The following is a 22710-nucleotide window of genomic DNA, read 5'->3' as shown; positions in this document are numbered from 1 at the left end:
AGAATCTGCATAAATGTGTGTATGTTTCTCGCATTATGAAAAAACAACGATACTTAGAGCCATCAAATTTTTAATAACGTAGAAGAATATGAGCCACCAGAATATGAGCACGTGGGAAACCGGATCTTGAATCTCGAATTAGTTTTATTATCTATTTCATACTTTTTAAGCTTTAACGAATTTTTTATTAAGAAACTCAACGATTTCAAAGCGAACAGTAACAGCACACTGTACAGAATAAAATATTTTTTCTCCAGCGCGAGACTCTTTATCGAAACTTCTAATGATATGCTGTTTCTAAATATTTTTAGACCAAAAGGGCGTTAGCCCAAATGCTTTCGCAACGTGTATGAATGTGTAAATGAAGCAAAATGCCCTTTTGCGCTTAATATAAAATCTGAAAGCTTTGATTTTTTTTTTTTTTTTTTTTTTTTTTTTTTTTTAAATTTTTTTTCCATAATTTTTTCCTACCAATTTTTGGACCATAAAATTAGTAAAAAACAGGGAAAATACGATATATGTATAACGTCTAAGAAAATAATCTGTACTATAAATAATGTACCTCAAATAAAACTACATCCGATGGCTAAGAATATGTCATAGGGACTGAATAATGTTTATGTTATTTATATTATATATGCAAGTTGTTTTGAATTATACTCTTAATTATAAATATTGCAAACAAAACGCAAAATAATATTCAACTTGAACGAGACGCAAAATATTAAACTTTAATAATAAAATAGATCCTTTTGTGCTGGTTGTCATGTGTGCTACAAAACATTTGTTTCTGTCGTTGAAAGTGTAATTAATATCTCTTTGTTAACTTTAATGAGAAAATATCTTGGTAACGCAACTATTCAGTAGCGTTCATATAGTATAACACCGAATGCTTAAATAATTGAAGTTAGACTCTTGTACTGAAATATATATCTTCTGCACGCATATCACATTAGCAAATGTTTTTATTTTCAGTATGTTATATATGTACATACATATATTAGTGCAAAGCAACAGCTGCAAGTTATACATAGTTAGCAACTTAATTAAAGAATTATTTGTTTTCACCGCATTAGCTAAACAAAGGCAGGGAAAACATTACCATATTTAAAGTATTAGGCACCATTTATATATCTTCCACGGCAGACAGGACAAGCTTACAAATGAGAAAGATATCTAATCGAAATTTCAATTTAATTACGTGATATGTATATTTTAAGCTGTGTACTGTTAATGTTATTGCTCTACTAGTATTGTTGTAAAATTTAATTTCGCCACTTTGCTTTCAGTACTTTTAATGGAACAGCAGGCGCCGCTTAATATGATCACGTTTGTCGATGGCTATGTTGATAATATTAACCCAATGACACCATTAGACGATGAGAAAAAATATCCTTCAAACCAGCAATGAAATATAACTAATTTAATATAAATATAATTAGAAACAGATAAACAGGGATTTTCACAGGATTTTAAGTAGGAGAATGCAAGCTATTCATAACGAACTGTTCATAAAGTCTTTAACATAAAAGTTCGTTTATGAACCGTTCATAAAGTTTCTGAAATATATTGGATCGATGATAATCAATCCCATTCCTAAATTTGATTGATCTTAATCTTATTCGAACAGCATTCTTAATAAGACGAAAACATGCTGATGCTAAATTTTAAATTAGACAGAAAGGAGTCTTAGTTTCTCGTAGCTGTTTTCAGGCAATTTGTTTCAATAGAAAGGAAACAAATTCTGCAGAATTTATTTTACTTTTGAAGAAGAAAGGCTTGTACCTGATTGCTCTCAAAATGTATAGAGTTATTAAAAATCTGTGTCAAACTAGGGTTGCTTTTTTTCCCTAATTTAAAATGCTTGGATGAAATCTACACCAAGTTCTTTGGCTATTTTACATCTTACTTAGCGACATTTCTCTGTCACTTGGAAATTCTTATAATCAATTTTGAGAGAATTTATACTTTATTAGGCGATTACTATATTAAAAAATTCATTCTATAATACTTGTTCATATTAACCTATATGTTGATCGCAATAAGCGACGTATTTTCCATGTTTTTGTATACAAACGGGCGAAAGTTCGGCAAATCCGATAACAGAGTGATACCATTCACTGCAATCATCTAAAGCGGGGTCTACTATATCTGCACTTTTATAAGTTTTTATTGAGCTCACTCATTTTGTTTGTCGCTATCGACAAAAGGTCTTCGTGGGTTCTTAAATTACTTTCAAATAAGCTATCGAGTTTCAACTTCGTCGACACACTGTTTGTGGATAACAATACGATGTGTGTGAAGCGAATTTCTTCAAACTTTATTTAATGTTAAAACCAATTTTGCATATATATCTTTATTTAATCAATCAACATAAACTCTGAGAATTTTTCTGTTTGCATTATCAAAGATAGCTGGAAAAGAAATCTTTTAAATGAAAGGTTTGTATGGGACTCTCAACGTAATTTTCCACTATTTGACGTAGCCGAATTGTTAAAAATACAATTGGGGCGATTATTTATTGCAGGAAAGGCATTTTTCAATAGAATAGTTTCATTTATAACGAGTCATTGAGACTAAAAAAAATGAAAATAATATATATATATAATAGATTGGAAGAAGCTTGTTTTTATAAATTTGAAGAATTGGTGGCGTAATAAATAGATGCATAAAAAAGCAAAGACAGGCAAACGTGCCTGAATTCAACTATTTCCTTTTTATTCATGGTCGAACATATTTTCCATTAGACTAACACAAATAACATTGACATTACAGCGTACTATTCTTGTAGAATTTTCACCATCAGTATCTATACACTTGGCAAAGATACTTTTTGAAGACAGTAAACAGCGGCATATTGCAAAAGCGAAAGTGGAGAACGTAAAACGACAATTTCGAAAGAAGCGTGGGAGATAGAGTCTTCCATAGGACATCATTCTTAAATGAAATTTTATCCAAGATTTGACCAAAAGGTTTTTATTTTTCATTGCCATTGCCGCGGTACTTAAGATCTAATGATGCAGATTAATTTTGAAATAATGCAGTTTAGATTGATGTATTATAAATAGTTACTATTTTTACGATAGAAAGGAAACGTACTAAACTAAAATGAAGAATAAATGGGTTATTGCAAAATTTTAGTTCATAATTTTTTCTGATATATATATATATTAGTGTGTGTGTGTAATAAATTGAAGAGGTTTATTGCATAGACAGAATTATGAAATTTGGACGAAAACGTTGCTGTATAGTCAACACATTTTATTACTAATTCTAAAATCATTCTTGCGACGCACATTCTGATTCACACATCATTATATGCACAATATGTACCTCGAAGTTTTGGAAGCTTAGCACATCTTAAGGTAATGGATGATATACAAACGTGAGCCGTTATGTGATAGTTGTAGGCAAGCAAGCGGGAAAGTGAGACGCATTCAGAGGAAAGCCTGGGAAAAAATCAACCTCTCTTGTCAAAAAGGTTTTGATTTTAATTGATATTTTATTCGCTGATTGGCTAAAGTGCACCGGCATTTTAGCGTTATATAAGATTTTAATTAATTAGTAAGTTGACGTTTACGTTCGACGAATCAATTTGACTTTAAGTTCCGAATTAGGTACGTCATAACCATTATGTAAATGATACGAGTAGAAAGAGGAAATATACAAATTCAGTTAGATAATTAAGGAGCTATCGCAATTGCTTTACATGTTTTAATCTTATATAAAAAATGTACCTCTGCTATCTGGAGTTCCATTTAATTTTGATCCTCAGAAGAAGCACTATGAGAGGAAAGAACACAACAGTCGAGTTGTAGAGTCATTAGGTTATTTTTGAAGCAGTAGTGATGAAAAATGGGATTCGAACCACGGACCTCTGGCATATGCGCCCAGCGCAGACCACTACACCACTAAGAAAGCGGGAAAAATACCTTATAAAGTATACTTATCAGGAAAAAAATGAATGAAATATTTCCCATCAACAAACAAATCTAGTCAACAGATGTAATCATGCATTTCTCCTCCAAGCAACTTTCTTTCGATCCACCGGTCTCAGGTACCTTACGCATTAAGTTTCTTCCTTACTTGTCACAAAGTTTAACATCTAATTGCTACAAAGGAAATTGACTCTCGAAGAATATGTTTGATCTTCGAAAAAAAATTAAATGTATACATCTTTAAGAAATGGCGTAGTAGTGAAACGATATATAAATCTATAAACATATAAATTAAAGTATGCAAATGGTATTTCACGTATTTTCGGTAAGTATTTTAGTGTCCAGAATTACTAACAAGAAAGTCTAGAATTGATCTGAAATTTATTTCTTATTTCAAAATGGTTTATTTTAAATGTTGTTACACCCAGACTCTAATTTCTGTTCTTTTTTCGCAGGTTCACAGGAGAAACCTCAACCCAGTATTCAATGAGACTTTCGTCTTCGGAGTGCCATACGAACAGCTAAGGTCAAGAACGATTCAATTTTCGGTTTACGACTTCGACCGTTTCTCGAGACATGACCTTATTGGCCAGGTGCTTGTTCGGGGATTACCTGAGCTCTGCGATATTGGGCATGACGTGGAATATACAATGGACATACTCGGAGTGCCTCAGGTAAAACTACTTTAAAATGTTTTTAACAATTCACCATTTTATACATTTACAAAATAATTTAAATACAGTACAGCAGTGCATACGCCGTGTAAAAAAGATATCGCTAAAATCGCTCGCGTCAGCGACACTTGTTTCTGAGGCGATCGGTTAAGCAATAAAGCTACACCATCGATGCTCACGAGTTCTGTACACGGTACAGCAGCATCAGCCAATGAACAACGACCTTCACAGATGCCCTCTATTCAGACATCTTCCATTAATATATCTAGCTGAATAGACTAAGGAGTAGAATAGTGCAGAATAAATTTCTTCATATTATCACTGATGCTGACTATCTAATCCGAAACGAACTTTTTCATAGGGATCTTAAGCTTGAAACCATCACAGAATTTATTAAAGGAACAAATGCGAAATTCTTCTCTAAAGCTGTCCAGTGCGACTTTGTGAACTATTCTCAAGTCTTCAACTACGAAATACTCAATGAAGACCGCCTAACATAAGACCACTTGCAGTTCACACTTTCATGGGATGAGGCCACTGCTTCTTCTCTTGCTCCTCAATTGATGGCTATAATTTTTTTCATTTTAGCTGATGTAGACTATGCTGTACGTTGTTTGGAATTGCCCGTGTAATGTTGTACTGACTGATGTGTGTTTATTTTCTGTTGCTTGGGTTGTATTGTGTAGTTATTTAGCAGTATTGAACTTTTGCTGTTGTTGTATAGTATGTTGAACCATGTTTTGCATTTGTCATTTCACTGAATTGTCATGCATCCTTTAGGATTTTTCATCTTGTCAAGTTCCGTTCACCTGACAGATGCCTTTGGCCTTTTTGCTTTTCGTACCCCTCTCACTTTTCCTTTCTCCGTTTTCTCTTCTGAGATGTTTTCCATTTCCAGAATTATGTCATGTGCTCTTGGGCTTGATTTAAGGAACCGGCAACGTTGCGTCTGCAATAGCTCGGTAATATAGATGTGCCTAAGTCTCCAAGGGGTAGTTGATTCCCAGCCCTCATTATAGATGGCGCCGTGATATCAACAAGGTCTAAAAGAGTTGCGACTACCACACCAAGCAATCACCGCCATAGCAAAATACTCCATCCTATACGTTATAAATTACATTAAGAAATGGGTGAAAATATTATTATTTAACAGTTTCATAAAACTGGCTTTTGTAAAGTCAATTGTTACTGTTGCTTTGTCTAGTATGGAGCCATTAGTTGCCAAAAACAAGCAACTTTTGTTTTGTGGTAGTCAGTAAATGTGGTGAAAATTTGTTCAGATTGTTATAACAACAGACACTGAAGAGTAATCTAAGTTAGTAAATTCATTCTTTAATATCACCATATTTGCATGCGAAAGTATTAAACTTGTTTTATTTGATTTACTAAATCTTAATAATAGGTTTTTTTCCGTTCTAGTGAGACCATTGAAAAAGCTATATTTTGGTGTTTACAAAATTCTTCTACCTTTACTGCTAAAAATTGCTCAATAAATTTCCGTTACCTTATTTTGAGAAAGATTCATAACTGAAAATACTCATCTCGCATAAATATTAGGATACCTTAAAAACAATTCTGGTCTGTTTCAGATTGCGATGCGTTTTCTCCAAATTGTTTTTTTAATTGTTGATAAGTAGTGGCCTTGATCAAAGTGAATCTTTAAAGGCAGTCTTTTTTGCTCGCGTTGCGTTATTCTAGCATGTGTTGTTACGCGATTTTTCCAGCTTAGTGCTAAGCATGCAGAACTCATTTTTGTATCTTATTCTATTTTATTTTAAAAAATTAAAAAATGATAGTCAGACTTAAAATTTGTGCCTTGTATGCACAAACTGCTGTTTCTGATGATACAGTTCGAACAGGTGGTTTGAGAAGTCTAACTGCGAAAATTTCAACCTCGAAGCTGATAAAAACCAACCTCTGTAAACAAGGATCAGTTACAAAACGCTATTGCTGATAAACCAAGTTACACAGTTCAGGAACTCTCAGGCAAAATAAATATTCTAAACATTACAGTATATGATCATTTCAAGAAGATTGGAAGGTAAGCTGCTACGATGTAGGGATACGCCATGCTTTAACACAGCAGAATATGCCTGCTCGAGTTTCGGCATATGATTTTGTCCTTCTGTATTAGATATTCGTTTGACCGAATTCCGACTGTGATGAATTATCCTGCACGATATTTTAGTTCGGTTACCATTTTAGAGGTTATTAGGTTTTTTTCAAAACAGAAAGTTGAAACATTAACTGTAGTCTGGCTGGGTTCCAGCAATGGATTCTCCAACTGCCAGCTAGCTGGTCGTCCTAACCAACTTATACTAGCAATGCATGCAATGGAGAGATGAGATAATTCCTTACATTTTCCCCCATTTAAATAAAGAGATGAAGACCGCTAGAACATAAACCGAAGAGTGACGAAATGTTGTCCACTAAACTTTAGTACTGAGTTTTTCAAAGCAAAACATGTGAACAATCAACTGTACTTTGGTTAGAATTCAAATCCCGTGTGTACCAATTTGCTAGACAGACCACTTTCGCCACAACAATACCCGAGGGATACAATAATTCCTTGCAACATCAGCTTAGAGAAGAATGAAACAAGTTAACACGAAGGGTCTGTATTTTATACTGATTCACTAACACATCGTGTAATTTATCGAATTTTGTACTGAAAGTGTGAGACATTGAAGTTCCGCGAGTCCCAAATAGGGTATCTGAAAATCCACTGGACCTAAGAAATGCCTGAACATCTGAACTTAGAACTAATTACAGGCTAGCAGAGATACTATAGTAAACAAGATCATCAATTTTACTCTCCTGCGATGTTAAAGACACTTGTTGGTTGGTTAACAACTCAGAAGTTGACGAGTTTCGTCTACACAGTGTGTTTCTACTTTTCATTATTCATTTCTCCGCGAAGAATAATATATCTGTTGTCAGGCCTGTTACTGGCTGTAAAGATCGTGACTTGTAAAGATCATGACTTGTGAAGATCGTGACTTAAAGAGAACGTGAAATATAAATAATAGGACAAGAACTTGCATTTTACGGTGTGGCAACAAGAAGAGGATTCGAAAGATTTTTATATATTTTGTTTAGAGAGTTTAATTTTTTAGTTTTATTTTAATAGTTGTAAGAGTTTTAACTGCAGTAGTTAAGAGTTTAAAATTTTGATAGTTTAGAGCTGCAGTATTTATTTTTTTTGGTTCTGTTTTAAAATTTAAATAAAAGTATTTTGTTTATTCTGAAAAATTAGCTTTATTCTTCCTACAAGATTCAATATTCATTATATTGAAATGAGGAAAGGATCTTTACTCTGGCATGCGTCGCAGCTGTCATATATGGCTCGTAAATCTCTCCCAAAATATTATCAGGCATGACATATATAAGTATCAGTTATTCCTGTAGGTTTATCTTGCTTTATTTACGCGAATCAGACTGAAATATCCATTATTTAAATATCTGCAACTCTAGTTATCCGAATCACTTGATTTTCTTTTGTAGCCTAGTATAATTAAGATAATTTATTGTTAATTTACAAATGTACTTTGAATTTTTACGTTCTAATTTGACTTTATTTCGCGACTTTATGTCTTATTTGGCTACTGTGTTTCAGTTAAAAAATATTCTGTAATACTTTGATAATACTAATGAATTGCCTATCACAATAAGCGATGTACTTTACGGATGGAACTTCGGCAGTTCGATAACAATATCCGAATGATAAAATTAACCGTTACCACATTAATTGGAGCCTACTGCATTGCTGCATTTTTCCAAGAGACAGAAATATGACGTATTTATCCGATGTTTCAAATATCGTCATGGATTGTGATTATATTTAGTTAAGATATTATAACTTCTCTGTACGTGATTTCAATGTTGTTGTTGTTCAAGCGAGGAACAACAGCAACAATATGTTGCACGCATTCAACGTCCTCTTTGATTTCTTCTGGAATAAAAATTGTGGTGGCTATTTGTTATGTACTTTTAAAATATAGTGAAATAACTTCATTTATACCCAAAAAACAAGAGTAAGACATCAGCCAGGGGTCAACGAATGCAAAATCCGGAAGCTTTACACACAACATCGCGTGTTAGTTACATCGGTTCTTCACTGCAGGTTGTTCGCATTGTTTCCTGACTTTTCATGCAATGTACAATATGCTCTAAACATGATGTATTACTTCTTTTTATTGCTAAACGTGCTTTGTAAACCTAAAACAACTTTAAAAACTCCATAAAAATCAATATGCACATTATATAGATGATAAATGTTTTTGGTAAAATAATCACATGTAAATAAATACCGTATTTTCCTTATTTAAAATAGTTTTATCATTCGAAAACTGAGAGGGAAATATTCTTCTAGTAATATAATTTTGAAGGACGCGGTTACAATAAGAACATAAAAAAAGAATAGTAATCCTGTATAAACTACTGGTAACTATCACAATATTATTTCTTTAAAAGAAACCTACATTACATAATAATAACAAGCAATACATACAGTGTCTCACAAAAGTGATCGGACACTTGTGCTTTACAAAAGGAAACTGCAATAAAATAAATTAAAAAAACATGTAAAAATTTTTTGTGGGTGTTTTTCATACTTAAATTTAGTAAAAATTATTACATAACATACATTTTCTCAAAATATTAAAATAATAATTTAATAAAAATACAATTGTTTAGAAAGGATCAAAAAATGGTTCACATAAGTGATAGGACACCATTAGATACTACTACGTACTACAATAAAAATATTTTTTGGGGTTTTTATTTTTACTCAAAAGCAATTAGCAATAATTTATAAAATCGTCTGCAGTCTTTCTCTCCCGTTTGTTTTGAATTTTTGTGTTTTTAGCTCTGTGCAGCCATGAATGCTAAAAGAAAAGAAACTTTGCCTGAAATTCGAAAATTAGTTATTAATTTGCATATTGAACGTGAAAAATCTATTAGAGAAACTGCTGAAACAGTTAACGTGAGTCATTCAACAGTTTTCAATATCATTAAACGATATAAAATGAATCATATGATTCAGGATAAAAGAAGACCTGGCCGACCAAAGCTATCCAATAGAATAGAGCGAATTATTGTTCAAAATATTAAACAAAATCCAAGAATGAGTTCTCCTAAAGTTGCTCCTGATTTACAAGCATTATATGGAGTAATTGTTAATCCTGAGACTATTAGAAGAGTAATTTGATCTGCTGGATATCACGGTAGAGCAGCAAGGAAAAAATTCTTCGTAAGTGAAAAGAATAGAAAACTCAGACTGGCTTTCGCAAAATCCAACATAAAAAAGAACTCTGATTACTGGAATGAAGTTATATTTTCTGAGGAGAGTAAATTTAATATATTTGGTTCTGACGGTAGAATCTTGGTGTAGAGAAAACCCAGGAAAGAATTTCGCAAACAGAACTTGGTGCCAACAGTAAAACATGGTGGAGGAGGAGTTATGGTATGGGGGTGTATGTCGTCCGCTGGAGTTGGTAATCTTGTTTTTATTGACAGTTTAATGAATCAGTACAGGTATATTGAGATTTTAAATCAAAATTTGAAATCTTCAGCACGAAAATTGACCCTTCATAACGATTTTAAATTCTATCATGACAATGACACCAAGCACACTGCTTTGAACGTTAGGCTCTGGCTGCTCTATAACTGTCCTGAAATAATAAAAACACCACCACAATCTCCAGACTTAAAGCCCATAGAGAATATTTGGCAAGAATTGGAATCAAGAATTCGCAAACACACCATTTCTTCAAAATAACAATTAAAATCATTGCTTCAAGAAGAATGGGGTAAAATCACTCCAGAAATCACAAAAAAATTAGTCGAATCCATCCCAAGAAGATTAAATCACGTTTTAAAAGTAAAAAGAAATCCAACAAAATATTAAAACATTTTTAGAAGTAAAATTTTTGGATAAATATTTGATGGAAAAGTAAGTGTCCCATCACTTATGTGAGCCATTTTTTGCTTCGTTCTAAACAATTGTATTTTTATTAAATTACTATTTTAATATTTTGAGAAAATGTATGTTATGTAATACTTGTTACTAAATTTAAGTATAAAACACACCCACAAAAATGTTTTACATGTTTTTTTAATTTATTTTACTACAGTTTCCTTTCGTAAAGCACAAGTGTCCCATCACTTTTGTGACACTGTAGCAATATTAAAAATGCAACAATATTAATATTACAATATCTAACGTACTCGTATAGAGTCGATATCTGACAATAACGATGGACGATAACGATTCGACGATGGACAAACGAATTCGGACGATACGAATAACGATGGACGAATAACGATGGACGAATAACGAATCTGACAATGGATTTACAACGAAACTGAGCCGGACTCGACTCGCTAATGCCTTTTAATTAATCTTATATTCAGTGTTGAAATACGCGATTCGTTTTTATTTCAATCGGAAGAAAGTTTATTTTTAATTAAATAGGTTTCCGTTATTATATAGAAGACAGCAGTCTTATAAACAGAAAGTAACCGCTTTTTCACTTATGTTTAGAATAGAATTATGGGCCGAATGCTGTAGATCAATGTTGTATACATCTTAATTTCTTTAACAGTTGGTTTAAAAATGTTAACTGCACTGTAATTTTATTTTACTTGAATTATTTTTTTAAAAGATAAATACTGTAGCTCGCATTTGTTTTTTGGACATATTATTTTGTTTTAAATTAAAGTACGTCGCACGATTATCACCTGCGTTTCAAAATTATTACTTGTTTAACAAAATATATTACCAGTTCCATACTCGAAGTGAAGTAACAATATGCCACAAATTAAAGAAAATTCTGTTAGAAATTCAATTTTCATATTTTTAAAGATGGTAAACGTATTCGAAATACCCAAAACATCCCTGATATAATGCGCTCAACTATATTTGATATTATAAACCTATCGAAATTATGTGAGACTGGCGAAAATGCACATAAATCTGGATCACATCCCAAGCTAACACCAACTGAAAATGTATTCTACGAAAAATCAAATAAAACGCAAAAATTAGTATTTTAAAACTTTTACTGGTTTGCAATTAACGTTAATACAGAAGTTGTTATGAGAGTCATTATAGCATATGTCTACAGCGGGATATTAGTAAGAAAGAAATTCCTTGTCAAAAAGGAAAATACACCTGTCATTCACGATATCCATACTAAGGGAAGATTTATCAGATTAGAGAGATGTTATATTTGCAGAAATATCAAAATTTTATATATTTGAGTTTGACAGACAATTAGTGTGTAGCAAAAACTGAAGAAGAATAGAATACGAAAACTCTATTGCCTATTGTTAAGCACTAGAGTAGAGGCATAAGGCTTTGGCGATGTTTCACCGCCACAGCGATCGGTAATTTAAAGTTTATAATAAATAATACGAATCAGTGTAAATATATAAATACTCATAATGAAAATCTGAGAGCATCTGCAAGAAAACTTATAATGCAAAATACATCAAGTTCTATCAGGATACCAGTCCTAAGCATGCAGCCCTAAATGCTCGTTTGTGGTTATTATACAACTGTCCTGGAATTATCAGAATTCCTCCATAATCTACGGCCTTCAATTCTATCAAACATATATGGAATGAGTTGGAGAAAATTTTAAGGAAAAATAATATTTCTTCTAAAGCTCTTCTAAAAGCAATTCTTACAATGGAATAGAAAATATAGAACGTTATTATACGAAAAGATAGGTTGAATCTATTCCAAAGCTCATGGAAAGTGTAACTTTGACTAAAATATATTCAACGAAATATTAAATCTTCCGTTATTTTCATGTTTATACACCTGGTAAACTGTTTCTTCAAAGTGTCCGAATACTTAGATGAGTTCGTTTCCAAAACCGTTTTAATAATTTATTTCAAAACAAGCAGATGTTAAAAAAGATCATCAACAGTATATGGGAAAGAATAATAAATTAATTTCACTAATATTTAGTCATTGATGTTTCTAAGTAAAACTGAAAGACGTAAGTCTAGTTTAAAGTGGCACTGAAACAAGAAGTGATCCGAATAATAGAGTTCTGTTTAACTGAAATTCGGTTAACTGAATTTTGTATAACTGATGCCTGGATTGTGAAGTTCAACATGTCCGGAAAACAAAAACATGTATAACTGTTGCCAGATAATTCAGTTTTATGTAATTGATATCTGGCCAATAGAATCCCATTTAACGGATGTCCGGATAATATAATTCCGCATAATTTATATCCGAATAACACAGTTATGTATAATTCATATCCATGTAATATAATTTCGTATAAGGGTTCCGGATAATGGTATTCCTCATAACTGATATCCAAATAATGGAATTTTACATAACTAATATTCGGATAATGGAGTTTAATATAGAGGAAATCCGGATAATTGTTCCTCTTCTATATTTCAATACATCATTCTTTCAAAGACACTTCCGTGTACTGCTTTTTCAACGCCTAGCTTTTTATCATCTTTTTCTAACATTTAAAATCTCAATAATACAGTTAAAAAAGACATTCTTTATATTTCCCGTACACATGCTGTAGCATATTGAATTTCTTTCTCTTATCTATTAAATGAATCCACAGATAAACTTCGAATGTAAATTGAATTCCATTTAAAAAGAAATCTTTGAATTATTTTTATTGCTCTGAATTTAAATTGAATCTGCGATATAAATGTATGTATGTATGTATATATATATATGTTCTAGCTGTTCCTTCACGCGCATTCAAAATTCGATTTACACATATATATTTATATACCATAGAGGCTTTTGAATGAATTTATCTTCAAAGTCTCTCAGCGCTTTTTCACACAAAGACAAAAAAAGCCGAATTCAGAAGATTTTCATAATGCAGTTATTTTTTGCAGGTTTGATTTAAAGAAGTTTTGCATGGATTGTCATTTTGAAAAGAAGTCCACGTATACTTTTCTAAACAGTTCGCGGCTTTTCTTTGAGTGTAATCAAAAACTAATTCCTTTACTATTATCTGCTTTATTACGTGCGAATAGTTTTACTTGAGTTTGATAGATTTGAAACACTTTATATAGAACAAACTATACAAAGATGATTTTTCCCCCTGCTGTATATGATGTTTTAGCAATCTTTGGTTATAACCTGAACATTTGTTTCGTTCTATTACTTCTCGAACATCTGCCTTACGAAAATTAGCTGTTTCATCTTTTTCGCTACAAAGTTTGTTTCCAAAGCTCTTCTTACATTTAGAAACATTATAAATTTCGTAATGAACAAGAGATATTTCCGTAAAAATAATTTTGTTACTGTTGTTTTTGTGAAAACAGGATGACTTGATCAAGTTCATGAAATTCATCATGGTTAAAATGCAGAAAGCGCTTCTTATTCGCGTGACCTTGGTCCCCTCAAGGAGCCATTCATAGATAATCTAGTCTTCATTATTGTCATAGTCCTAATGCGTATAAGTTATTAATGCCTTTCACACCTTTGAAACAAGGTTTAAACTGTAACCAATCAGCAAAGATAACATTGCGCTTGCATGAATATGCGGTTGACTCAGCGAAATCGTAGACCGAATGCCAGTTCGTGTTTGCTTCGCTATGATTGGTCAGTTTAGTTTTATATCAGATGGCATATGAAAACATTTACACAAATTTCTTATACCAATTTTGTGACGTAATGAGGTTGCATAGCAAAGATGTTCGGCGTATGCCATTTTTAACAGCAAAGCCCTCGTGTGAACACTGCATAATAGTTCATATTACGACTCTGCCCAGCTACGCTGCAGTTTTGAAGAAGAATGCCTCCTCAATCAGGAAGATCTCCTATTCCTCTTTCCCTATCACGAATTCTTGAGAAGACATACTCTGTATTTTGTTTCACTGAAAATTTTTTAACCGTACTTTGCTGACTTTACCGTTTTATTTGGCCACACCGTTCGCGGAGAATATTATGTCACTATGAACTATGATATGATTCAACATTTTGTCAGTTTAAGGGAACGTGCAGTGCAGCTTCGTCAAATGAAGTGGAAACGATTGGGGAATTCAGAATAGTATAATAAATTATCGTCCGTAAAACTTCAGGTGAAGTATTTGGAATGGATAGCAAATCATAATGAACAAATATTTTTGACTCAGTTTGGAACTGGTCAATCATAAACTAACTCATCAACATCTTCTATAAGGAGAAAGTGAACCACTCTGTACAACTTGCAGTATACTAGTCTCATAAAATTAGCAAGCAAAAACAACCTTGTATTAGGCGTAGATTTTAGTCAAGACGCTATTAACTTCGAGAACAAACAAGTAGAGATTCCTCTTTATTAGGAACAAAAAAAAAACTCTAACGAAAGGAAAGCCGCCGTTGTATTTATACACAAAAGGAGTAAAGCGAACGAGAAGGTAGCGCCATCTGTTGGTAGAAAAAGTAAAAATTGAAAAATTAAATTAATAGAATTATATAAGCGTTTGGAAGGACTAGATGGGAATTAAAATAATTAAATAAACAAGATAAGTCTTTGTGAATGTGAAAAGCTTCAAGAAAATCTAGGTATCTAAAGGGAGAAGCTTTCTGGATGATTTTTGCAAACAAAAGGTCTGCAGGTCTTTTTAATGATTTTTGCAGATCCTTCAAGTCTTCAAGAAGATCCATTTCAGGATTGGAAGAAGTTTTTTGAAAAAAATGTCCAAAAAGCTTCTTCCATTGGTGAATTGGATTTTGTTGAAGCTTTTGACTTTTACGAAGCTTCATCTTATTTATTTAGTGATCTTAATTCTAATCCGCTCCTTTTCAATACTTTTAAAATTCTATAACTTAGTTTTCCAATTTTTACTTTTTCTGCCGATAGATGACCCACTACCTTCTCTTTCACTTAAGTCCTTTTGTGAATAAATTACAACCATGACTTTCCCTTCATTGTAGATTTCTTTGCTCCTGATGAAGCGGGACCTGTATGTCTTAGCTCTCGAAATCGACTAATATCTGCGCCAAACATGAGACTGTTTACATTTGTGTGTTTCTCTTTTGTCTTGATACCAGTCTCATATTTTAACTGATTGCCCAGTATTTACCGCTTTATGGCTTAAGGATTTTAAATACTATGTTTCCTTGCAATGTTGGTTGCCCACTACTGGCTGAGCGATAAGGTCGCTCAACTTTAGTAGGTAGTTTGCCCTAGGCTCAAATTCCCCCAAACGGCTTGGCTGTACGGGGAATTTTATGGTTTACTGCATTTATGTAAATCACTATCAAATCTACTAGTTTCTTTCAACTGAAATATTTCCGTAAATCTTCGATTCGAGGATATCGGATTGGTTGCCTTACACGCAGTTCTTTGGTCAAGATCTACGCAAGAAAAAGCTGTAGCCGAAACATTTTCCCCAGACTTCTAAAATGTTGCAGATATATACCCGAAATACTTCGTCGAACGCAAATGGTTTGGCTGGAAAATAGTGCTGGAAGAAACCGTTTCTCGGAAAAATTCCTTGTGATAACACATGTCATTATAAGTGATAACTCTCTATAATGAGTAATAATATGAGTCAGTTTCCCTTGAAAACGTCGTCGACAAAAACATTCGAACTGTAGACAGATAGCACACGCTTACTTTCCAAATTTAAATAATCGAATCCTGCCATTCAGAAAAATACAGATCTTAAAAGTTTCTAGATATCATAAAGGAAACTAGGTTTCATAATCTGATTTAATTTTGTATTTCTTGATTTACCTCAAAAAGTACGTGTGTATTAAACAAGGCTTTTACTTTCAAAATTTTAATGCATTTTATTGGATTTTAACTCCGCAGTACACAATGATTCCACAGTACATGTGATTAATCCATTCCAGATTTTTGGAGTTTGATCCTTTTATTTCTCATTGAATTTTATGATTGTAACGCTGTTTGATATTAAAATACAAATACAGTGGGAGAAATAGATGCTGTGCATAAATGTAACTCTGTACCTAATACGGTTCGTAAATGTTTTTCTCCTATCCAGATCAAAAGCAATTTTTCAACATGCTGTAATGTCTCTGATATATGTTTCGTAACCGATTGCACCCCTTCGCAAAATTAACTGATTTAGTAGCATCTTTGTTTTCTACAATCGTTGACACCAGCATGCAAGGACCACGATATGCAATAGCCATCTTCATACATTTCAAGAGTCTCTTTTTTTCACCTCCTTAGTGATCCTAATCATTTTCTTTGTTGCTTGATTCTTTTCATAACTTTGTAGAGATATTAGGTTTTTTTTAAAGCAGGAGACGTAAAAAAATGTGCAGTGCCCTCCCCGGAAGTCGAACCTCGGACCTCTCGAATACGCGCCAAGCGTGCTGACCATTACATCACGAAGGCGTGTTAAAAAGGTTGGAGAAATACCTTACAACTTTTCTAAAACTCATTATTACTGAAGTTACAAACTGTACAGACACAAAATCAATTTGAAAATTCAGAGTTATGACGTGGGTTGTTTACCTAGTGCCGATCCTAGACAATACGGCGGCCCACGTGCAAATCAAAACTGGCCGTCCTTTTTTACAGAAACATAATATGTTTGATAATTATTTCGCCGCCCCTAAATTTAGCCGCCCACGTGCTCTGCACTATCTTGCCTTCCCCTCCCCGCTAGGATCGACTCTGTGTTTAGCAGATACTAGAAACAGGTGGACTGATGCTCATGGAAAGTCGCAGCATTGTCTCGAAAGAGGTAAACAACTGCAGTCATGATTCATCGAATTCGAGACGTATTTCAAATAAATGTCGTATACCAAACAAACATTTATGCTTCCAAACAGGACGTATTTCTAAGCGAATGTATACCGAGGTATCGCTGTGTTTGTTTGTTTATTATATTATATACTACTGAAACAGTAATATAAATATACCTGCTAAGGTTTATATATAAAACGGGCAACTGTGTATTACGCTGGCATACTCGCCGAGTTAAAGGATTGGCCATCGTTTCTTGAAAACGCGTTATTTTAAGTCTCTTAAACTCAAATGTCCTTCGCATTCTGTTATAAATTACCCGTTTTCGTTACAGTCTGTGATCCCAAAGCATCTAATCTTAGTTCAGATAGTTTAATTCGTATGACGGCGTCTTCTGCGCCAGATGGCGCCAGTGTACCAAACGTAACCAGTTAAGTCAGCTTCTACGACAATGTGACATAGAGCTAACGCAGCTGTCAGAACACGGAAGTGAATGCTGAAATGGGTTCCTGTTTACATTGCTTAGAGCGAGTGTATTCTGTTTCAAATGAGCAGATTCAATTTTAGGACAGCAGCAAGCATTTCCCGAAATTTCCTAACCCATATTAATTAAATTTTACTCGAAAATAGACGGTATAAGCAGTTTGGAATTAAGAAGTGATATTCTAGAAATGATGATTGTGTCATGCAACATTTTGCTCCTCATTTTCTTTCGGTATTCCTGATTAGGTATTAATATTTGAGACTACATTTGGGAATGGTATTAATATTCGACAACACATTTTGGAAATTTTCTAGAATCTCTATAACTAAAAATGTACAGTATTTCGTCGCGTTTGTTCCCCCTAGCTTTTTACCGCTAGGCTCTGGAACTTTTTTAAATATTCGCGTAATTTTCCCCTTTTTAAACGTATTCAGAGGACGAACTCCAATAAATTTTAAAATGGATTCCACGTAGTAACTGTTTTCATATTACTAACAAATATTCGCCCACCACCTGCAAATGTCATGCCGAATCTTTCCCTTTTAGATGTTGAACTTCATACCAGCCGAATAACGTCCCATCACATCCAAGAAAACACGAACCAACATCCAGTCTACGATTTCGCCATTCACCTTCTCTAATTAATGTATGAAAGGCCTAAGAAGTAGTACAAGCAACAATAAGAACGGAAGAAATTTTAGTTATACGGAAGCAGAAAGGAAGATATGTTATTAGAATTTTAATGTTAACATTACTATATATTCTTATTATAAGGCAGGTCTCTTTCAAGGAAATAATACTGCGATAAAAATACTTATCCATGATTACTTTTCATGTTGAGTTGAGTTCTTAGTGCAGCCACGTCCTTCGGAAAATTAAATTATTCACATAATTTTCTCTTCTCAATTTCCGGACGATAATATTAGTAAAAAAGTGGGGGGGAATATGGTATATTGTTTTGTTTAAAAAAAATTGTTTTAATAAGGGGGGATGGCACCAACAATTTATGAAAATTTTAAACAGAATTACTGTTTCACATTTTTTTTAATATTTTAACTATATTAAAAATACAGCGATATTTGTTTTACAATGGCCGATAGCTTAGTAGTCTAATACTTTTTTATTAATTGATTTGCAAAATACTGGCGATCTTTCTGACTCTGATGGAAATACTAGTACTAATCACATAGAAAGATATACATAATTAATAATTGCCGCATATTTCAGAGTATTTTTAACAAATTTCTTACTCATGGAGCTCAGTATCAGCTTATATTTAAGTTCAAAATTACTATAAATTATTTGATAATAAATGTGGTTAAAATTGTATTGTGTGGTTTAATGTTATTTATAAATAATTTGACAATAATGACAAAAATAACAATGTTGGTTAAATAATTGAAAAAATATTATTTGTATTTAATTATAAATTCTTAATCTTGGAATCCGATTCGGAGTTTTCTGGCATTTTACTTTTATACGTTATATTTCTAGTTTTAAATTCCAGTTATTTTACGTTTTGGATATAAATGATATAATTGAAATGGATAAAAATGGATATAATAATATAAATGATGTAGAAAAAGATAGTATTTAAAGGAAGTGTTTCGGGAGATAATTTGAAGTGTATTTTCGCTCTCGAGGCCACGTTGTCAGGTTTTTGCTACTCAGATAAAATTTCATTTTTCGGGTTTGCATTATAGTGCCGACATTTAAATACTTACGCCGGTTAGATTTGTGAACCAACTTCGTGTTATATTGAATTGAGCAGTCTTTCATTACTAGCTCAATTTTAAATTTGAACTCACTGTTACTTCAAGTTATATCATCACTGATTTGCTGAATTCTAAGCAGGAGTCGTGTGTTTATGCTCCAGTTCTGATTTAATGAGAAGGTTTGCTTTAAAACCTTCTCAAGACTATGTAGTTATGTTCAGACATAGCGATAATTCTCTTAACGTCTAACGTCTCTTAAAAGTTTGAAACTAGTTCATCCTACCAAAACAATTCAAACTTAATGACAGTGTTGTCACCTAACTCGAAGATAATATCATCTTCAGTTCCATTAATAACATTGCTCTGCAAAGGGATAGCATTACTTTAAAACTTAAAGAACATGCAATTCGTTTATCTCCAGGTATCTTTTATTGTATACGGAAATGGAGACTTGTATATGAATTCTAAACAGTAAAGCACAACAAAGGGGAATCTTTTAATTGCTTGACACTGGTTATCACAATTAAGAACCAAAATAAAATTCGTAACGCTATTGCTAAAGTGCCAAATGATGCCGGTGACCTTTTAGCGACAGATAGCTGAGTTTATACCTGTATTTTAAATTCGATTTCTGCAAGGGCGTTCTAGTATTTTTGGCTAAATTGTTTCATCAAAATCATACCCGTCGGTGTATAGATGCATTGATTTATATACAGAAGTATCCAGTATTTTGTCAAAGTTTCTAAGCAAAGAATATTACTTTTCGGTTAAAACGAAAACGTTGAGAAAGAAGACTGTTTTGTGCCGTTTAATAGAAAATGAGGCAGAACTCAGAACGGCACAAAACAAGATGAGGATAAAACATTTCTAAACATTCGAAATTGTTAGCATTCCAAATGTTTAGGAGATTCTTCTGGTACAAACAAAATGAAAATAAAAGTTAGAGAATTCAATCTACATTCAGTTCAATGAAATATAAAGTCCTTACCTAGTTCTTGATCTCTTTAACTTCTCAGACAGTTATTGAAGCTGTTTTAGATATTAATATTTTATTGACACATTGCAATGAGGGACAACTTACACACTTAACGTACATGCATGTAGCTCCAGTTTAAAAAGTTAACAAATAGTAAAACAGTTCCAAAATATCAACGCCATCTATATGGGCTAGAGTTCGCAACAAATGTAGTTGTTCATTTCACTTGGCGATAAATGAGAAGACCTGGTCTTTACCAATGGTTAACAGGTATTGGCCCCCATTCATCATTAACTAGACTTATTTTAATTTTAAATAATAATAATCAAATTACTTACATTTTCCATATTACAATAAATAATTTAAAAGGATTAAATTTTGAAGCATGTTTACATGAAAAAAAATGAACAGTTAAAAATAAAATACAATTGCATTAAAAATAACGTTCATAAAGTTCACAGTTCATGGAGTCTAAAACGTTCAGTATTGATTTATTTGTTTGAAAAAACAAATTTGTTTAGTTTATTAATGTATTTTGAATATGAAACTTACTGCACGATGATAAGCTAATTCTTTCAAGAATTTCTGATTTTTGCATTAATTGCTCAACAAATAAATTAAATCTGCACTTATTATCAAAGAAGTCTTTGTTACCAAACCGACATTTGCAATAAAACAATAAAATAATGTATCAACATTATTTTATTTATAAGCTGGCTTACAATAACTTAATTTCATCAGCAAGGCAAAACCACTGATATTTAACCACCTGGAAATCTTGTTACGAGTGCTTACATTTTTCTCTTAATAATATTTCTTCAAAAGTATTGTAAATTTTATTCTTCATTTTAATTTTCGAACTGCTTTTTTCGGAGTTCGAAGATTTCTTATTTTCAGATGTTCATAGCTTTAGACAATCAAGAGTAACGCAATCGTTATGTGGATAAATTAGCCCTTGGCTTGAGCCATTCAATTAATCTTTAATGTTTAAACTTTTGTTGGAATCTTCAGTCTTCTATAGAGGCATTCAGGCTGAGGACGTGGCTGGGACTTTTTAATAAGCTTAGCCAACTTTGTATCAGAACCGCCCGCAAGGTTATAAGAACCGAGGATAAAGACTCGACAGAAAATCTCTGTGATAAGGATCGAAGGACATCGAATAAAGTACACGCCAAGGCAAAGCTCACAGAACGCATACTCGTAGATCGCTAAGTATCAGTCGTTAATACGAATCATTGGACGTTGATCACATGGTACAGTGGACATTCTGCTAAGCAATGTCCAATATGGTATGTCAATGGCAATATGATAAACACGCAAGAATCATTCGTCGTTAGCTTCTTATATACTCAATCTATGGACCTTGTAAGAAACACATGAGCAGATCTTCCCGACGTTATCTTTTTATAACAGCGGCAAAAAAGAAGTCGCAGGTTTTTAGCAATAACGTAATGTAAAACATTTCTTCTGTAATTTTGATTTCGTGTTTACTGTAATTCTCTTTTCATTTCAATTTTAGGAGAAGGTTGATCTGGGAGAAGTAATGCTATCATTATGCTACCTTCCGACAGCTGGGAGATTAACTGTAACCATTATCAAAGCGAGGAATCTCAAGGTCATGGATATAACAGGATCGTCAGGTAAGAATTCTTCGTCATTGGAATTCAATGATTAACTCAATAGCGAATTCTTGTAAGTTATGGCAAGTTTACGCTGAATTTTTTACTTCCTGTTTCTTTTGTATTATTTAAGGCTTTAGAATGTATTTATAAAGGTGAATTTCAAATTTCTTTTTGGCCTTTTAAAAGTTTAAATATAAAGCTTTTCATGTGAATCCTAAAGATTCAGACCATTCAAACATTTCTATTACAGATACATAAAACTGAAAAATATTATTTAAATAAAGTATTATATTATTTTTTAAATCTATCATGACCTTTTCACAGAGCAGTACTGATGCCTGGGGCAAGAAAAGCAAATAATAAATTCTCCCACTTCCAGTCCTGCTTTAAGCTTTAGACTTTTGGTTTTTCACAGTAGAATAAATGCTTTGAGCCTTATTTAATGCAGTGAAAGGGTAAGCGAGAAAAATCTCAGATGGTTAAAGAACGAAACAGCTCAGCAAAGGTGGGCATAAACAGCATAAAAAAAAGTATGTGTTTTATTTGATATATTGACATTTCAGTCGCGCTCAATATACTCTCCTTTGAGAA

General features: G+C 32.7%; 1 protein-coding gene across 2 annotated transcripts in view; it reads left to right on the top strand.

Moving 5' to 3' along the window:
• The window catches only part of LOC118202680 (synaptotagmin-10-like), a 242136-nt gene that overhangs the window by 176614 nt on the left and 42812 nt on the right, over window positions 1-22710 (top strand). For both annotated transcript variants that reach the window (XM_085821743.1, XM_085821745.1), the window contains exons 6-7: window positions 4394-4612; window positions 22017-22137. In XM_085821743.1, coding sequence (XP_085677869.1) covers window positions 4394-4612; window positions 22017-22137 — 340 coding nt within the window. The remainder of the gene's footprint in view (window positions 1-4393; window positions 4613-22016; window positions 22138-22710) is intronic.

The sequence above is a fragment of the Stegodyphus dumicola genome, chromosome 8 (genome assembly GCF_044657685.1).
Source record: "Stegodyphus dumicola isolate Sdum_Otavi_A_Nest chromosome 8, ASM4465768v1".
Lineage (NCBI taxonomy): Eukaryota > Metazoa > Arthropoda > Arachnida > Araneae > Eresidae > Stegodyphus > Stegodyphus dumicola.
This window is presented reverse-complemented; position numbering and strand designations above follow the sequence as displayed.